At 45.4% G+C, this 4,067-nt stretch overlaps 1 protein-coding gene across 1 annotated transcript; it reads right to left on the reverse strand.

Annotated features, from left to right (window-relative positions):
• Positions 1–817: 817 nt before the first annotated feature.
• On the reverse strand, positions 818–3,521 carry LOC115077774 (olfactory receptor 1F1-like). Its single transcript, XM_029580060.1, has 2 exons — positions 3,446–3,521; positions 818–1,428 (listed from the first exon to the last, which is right to left on the reverse strand). The coding sequence occupies exons 1-2, from the start codon at positions 3,519–3,521 to the stop codon at positions 818–820; spliced, it is 687 nt and encodes a 228-aa protein (XP_029435920.1).
• Between the last annotated feature and the right edge of the window lie 546 nt (positions 3,522–4,067).

Raw genomic sequence — 4,067 nt, forward strand, 5'->3', positions numbered from 1 at the left:
GCCACCACCCAGATGACAATCAGTTTTCCCAGGATTTCAACCTCTAGATAAGCAAACCAGATGAAGATATGTAACTATCTGGAAAGAAAATCTGCCTCCTAGCATTGTTTCTTACTATTATCAAGCAGAACTGCAAGATACTGATTTCTCCACCTTACCACCATTTAATGTATTTTTTTAACCTCATTGTTGGCATTTGACAAGCCTGAGCTCTAAAGCAGAAACCCGTCTGGTGAGCTATGGGGCCAGGAAGAAGCTTAACTTCATATTTCTAAACCAGGGAATTGAAAGGAATCCAAATCATCTGCCCTATGCCTTCAAGACAGTGCTCTATTGCCTAAAAAAATTATGAAAGGTGCAATCTTTTCAAATAATTTTTATTCACAATTCAAGTAAAATTGTTGCAGTTCTCATGCAGAATTTAACTATAACCCCTCCCCGCTAATCGCACAGGTAAAGGTCTTAGCTTACGAGTCCCAAACAGTCCAGGTGCTGCCAAATAATAGCACATGGCCATTTCATTAACTATTGAAGTCCTTTTCCTTGATGGATAGGTATCATCAGCAGGAGAGGCAGTAATTCAATAGTTGTTCCTGCCATACCCTGACACGCTCTCTATTCCTTGTACTGCTTCTAATGGTGTCATTATTAGTAAATTAAATACATCAAGATCAGATCAGTTTCTGTCAGAAAAGCTCAGCCTTCCCTTTAATCTTTTGTTGTACTTTCAATTGTGACCTCAAAACCAACCAGATCCCTTACAAAATTGTTTAATATTTGATCAGGGTTGCCAAAAATATTTGTTGCCTGCTATTATTCATTTCCTCCCAAAAGCTTTTTTCAGGGCCATATTTAATTCTCTGCTTCTTAGGCTATAAATAAGAGGGTTTAATAGAGGGAGAATGACTGTATAAAATGCAGTGATCAGCTTGCTTGTATTCACAGAGTTCCCTGACATAGGCAGTACATAAACTCCTATCACCGTCTCATATGACAGAATGAGGACTGTAAGATGAGAGGAGCAGGTAGAAAAGGCCTTGATTTTCCCCTCTGTAGAGCGGATTCTCAGGATGGTGGAGATGATAAACACGTAGGATGCAAGGGTTAGGAGAAATGGAATGAAGACTGCAAACACAGATGCTCCATAAGTCAGAGGCTGAATGTCAGAGGTGTCTGTGCAGGAAAGTTCCAGCAGTGCTTTGAAGTCACAGAAGAAGTGATTGATTACATTGGAGTCACAAAAAGAAAACTGGGATATAACTAAAATGTGTGGCAATGGCTCCAATAAACTTTTTACCCATGACACAGCTGCCAAAAGAGCACAGACCCTCTTATTCATGATGATGGTGTAGCGCAGGGGATTGCATATTGCAACATATCGATCATATGCCATGGCTGTTAGAAGCATAAATTCTACATCAATAGAGACTGAAAAACAATACATCTGTATAACACATGAACTAAACAATATGGTATTACTCTGTGTCAGGAGGATTGCCAGTAATTTTGGCACAGTGACTGTCAGAGAAGAAATATCAAGAACGGACAAGTTGCTCAGGAAGAAATACATGGGGGTGTGCAGGTGTGGATCGGCACATACTATGTAGATAAGATAACAAGGAGGTTCCCCAGCACGGCCATCAGGTAGAGGAGAGAGAAGAGAGTGAAGAGAGGGAGCTGCAGCTCTGGGAACTCTGAGAACCCCAGAAACAGGAATTCTGTCACACTGCTGTGATTTCCCATCTCCCTGGATTCATAAGTCATTGTGTTTTGAGATGAGGAAGAAGAGAAAGAATGGAGGAAAATAAAATATAAATCATGTACGAATGTAGGAAAACATATTTAAAGAAATCACAGTTACTTAATTACAGTCATAATCATGCAACAATACATTCACACCCCTAACACCATTGTTATATGATGACTTAGTCACACACAGAATCTCACAGTTATAGCTTAAGGCAGGTGAACACACAGTCAAATAGGGGTAGAGTTCATTAATTCTACATATGCACATAATGGGATGTGCATTCATTGGAAACAACATGGGAAAATGAAACTTAACTTGATATCTGTCTTAGCATTGAAAAAAAAAGTCATCCTCTCCAACTCCCCCTCCTACCATGATCCTCCCCAGCCCCCTCCCTTCCCTTTTATCCTTTTACAGTAACAACTAAAGAGAGTTAGACAGTCCCATAGGTGTAGGGTTCATAGGTCATAGATACACAGATGCACATTAAGGATGTTGCAGTGCTACATAGTTGTACAGTTTGTAGGGATGTGCAGACAAAAAGTTTATGTTCATAAGTCCATAAGTCGAAAAGGGGGGTCAATTTCGGTCAATATGGACATATGGAGAATTCCATAAGTTGAGTCTATGTCCGTACGTGCACCGGTTCCCTAAATAAAAATTTAAACCCCTCACCCTCCTTAATCCCCCCCCCCAAGACTTACCAAAATTCCCTGGTGGTCCAGCGGGGAGTCAGGAAGCCATTCCTCTATTCCTTTGCGAGGAGCACATGACGTCCACTTCACGTCGGAGTGACGCGGCCGTCACGTGGTCCACCGCGGTTCCGCTCCCGGACCCGTCGTTGGACACAAACGGAACTTTTGGCCAGCTTGGGGGGGCCTCCTGACCTCCCCAAGCTGGCCAAAAGTTCCGTTTGTGTCCAACGAGGGGTCCGGGAGCGGAACCGCGGTGGACCACGTGACGGCCGCGTCACTCCAACGTGACGCGGACGTCACGTGCTCCTCGCAAAGGAATAGAGGAATGGCTTCCTGACTCCCCGCTGGACCACCAGGGAGTTTTGGTAAGTCTTGGGGGGGATTAAGGAGGGTGAGGGGTTTACATTTTTATTTAGGATCAACGATCGCGATTTCCAACGTATTCAACATAGCTATGTTGAATAAGTTGGAAATCCGATCGTTTTCGCCTCATCACTTTTTTAAGTTAAAAAAAAAAAAAAGTAGTGTTTTACATATAAGTTCAATACAAATGCACACCCCTAACAGTTTGTCAGTTATGCAGTCATCCTATTAAACGGGCACACTCTTACAGGCTCAGAGTCACGTGGCCATACACGGTCTCACTATTACATTATCACAGAGAGGATTTGAACTTCTTTTCAGGTCTGTGAATAGGCCTAGACCGTTTACTCATGGACCAGATGATGGGAGATACGACAGAGAAATCACAGATCAATGCAGTGATTGGAAACAAAGTGATATATATATATGTGTGTGTTAAATAGCTGCAATGAAAACAAAAATCAGAGAAAGCTTTCTACTGATTTAGAAATGTTAAATGTGAATAGTCTGTATGAAAGATCAGTAAAAGCTGTCTGACTCTGTTCTTAGCCAGAATGTCCAGGAGGATGGCACTGGATAATTGATACCTGTTGCAGTCTCCACCGCTTCCCCTTCTTTTGCTCTGAACAGTGCTCACCTCCGCTGCTGGAAACGCCACGTTCCGCATGCCCGGGACTCCTGCGGCTCTGCTGGTTCCTCGTGGCGCCCGCCATTGCTTGCCCGTCTCCCCGCTGCCTCGCGCGCACGTGAGGACGCACACTATGTGCGCACAGCTCCCGGAAGTATGGCTCCACCTGTGCTAATGACGCCACGCCCTAAGCCTGATATAACCGGCGTCCGGACTCCTTCTCCTTGCCTTGCAACGAGGTTCACTACTGCCTAGTAGTTCTGAGTTGCGCTTCGTCTGTTCCTCATTCCTGACTTGACCTTTGGATTGCCTTTGACTTCGCTTCAGCCTGCCGCCTGCCTCCGACCTCGGTCCGTTCCTGACTTCGCTTCAGCCTGCCGCCTGCCTCCGACCTTGGTCCGTTCCTGACTTTGCTACAGCCTGCCGCCTGCCTCCGACCTTGGTCCGTTCCTGACTTCGCTTCAGCCTGCCGCCTGCCTCCGACCTTGGTCCGTTCCTGACTTCGCTTCAGCCTGCCACCTGCCTCCGACCTTGGTCCGTTCCTGACTTCGCTTCAGCCTGCCGCCTGCCTCCGACCTTGGTCCGTTCCTGACTTCGCTTCAGCCTGCCGCCTGCCTCCGACCTTGGTCCG

Source organism: Rhinatrema bivittatum, chromosome 16 (genome assembly GCF_901001135.1).
Source record: "Rhinatrema bivittatum chromosome 16, aRhiBiv1.1, whole genome shotgun sequence".
In the NCBI taxonomy this organism is placed as follows: domain Eukaryota; kingdom Metazoa; phylum Chordata; class Amphibia; order Gymnophiona; family Rhinatrematidae; genus Rhinatrema; species Rhinatrema bivittatum.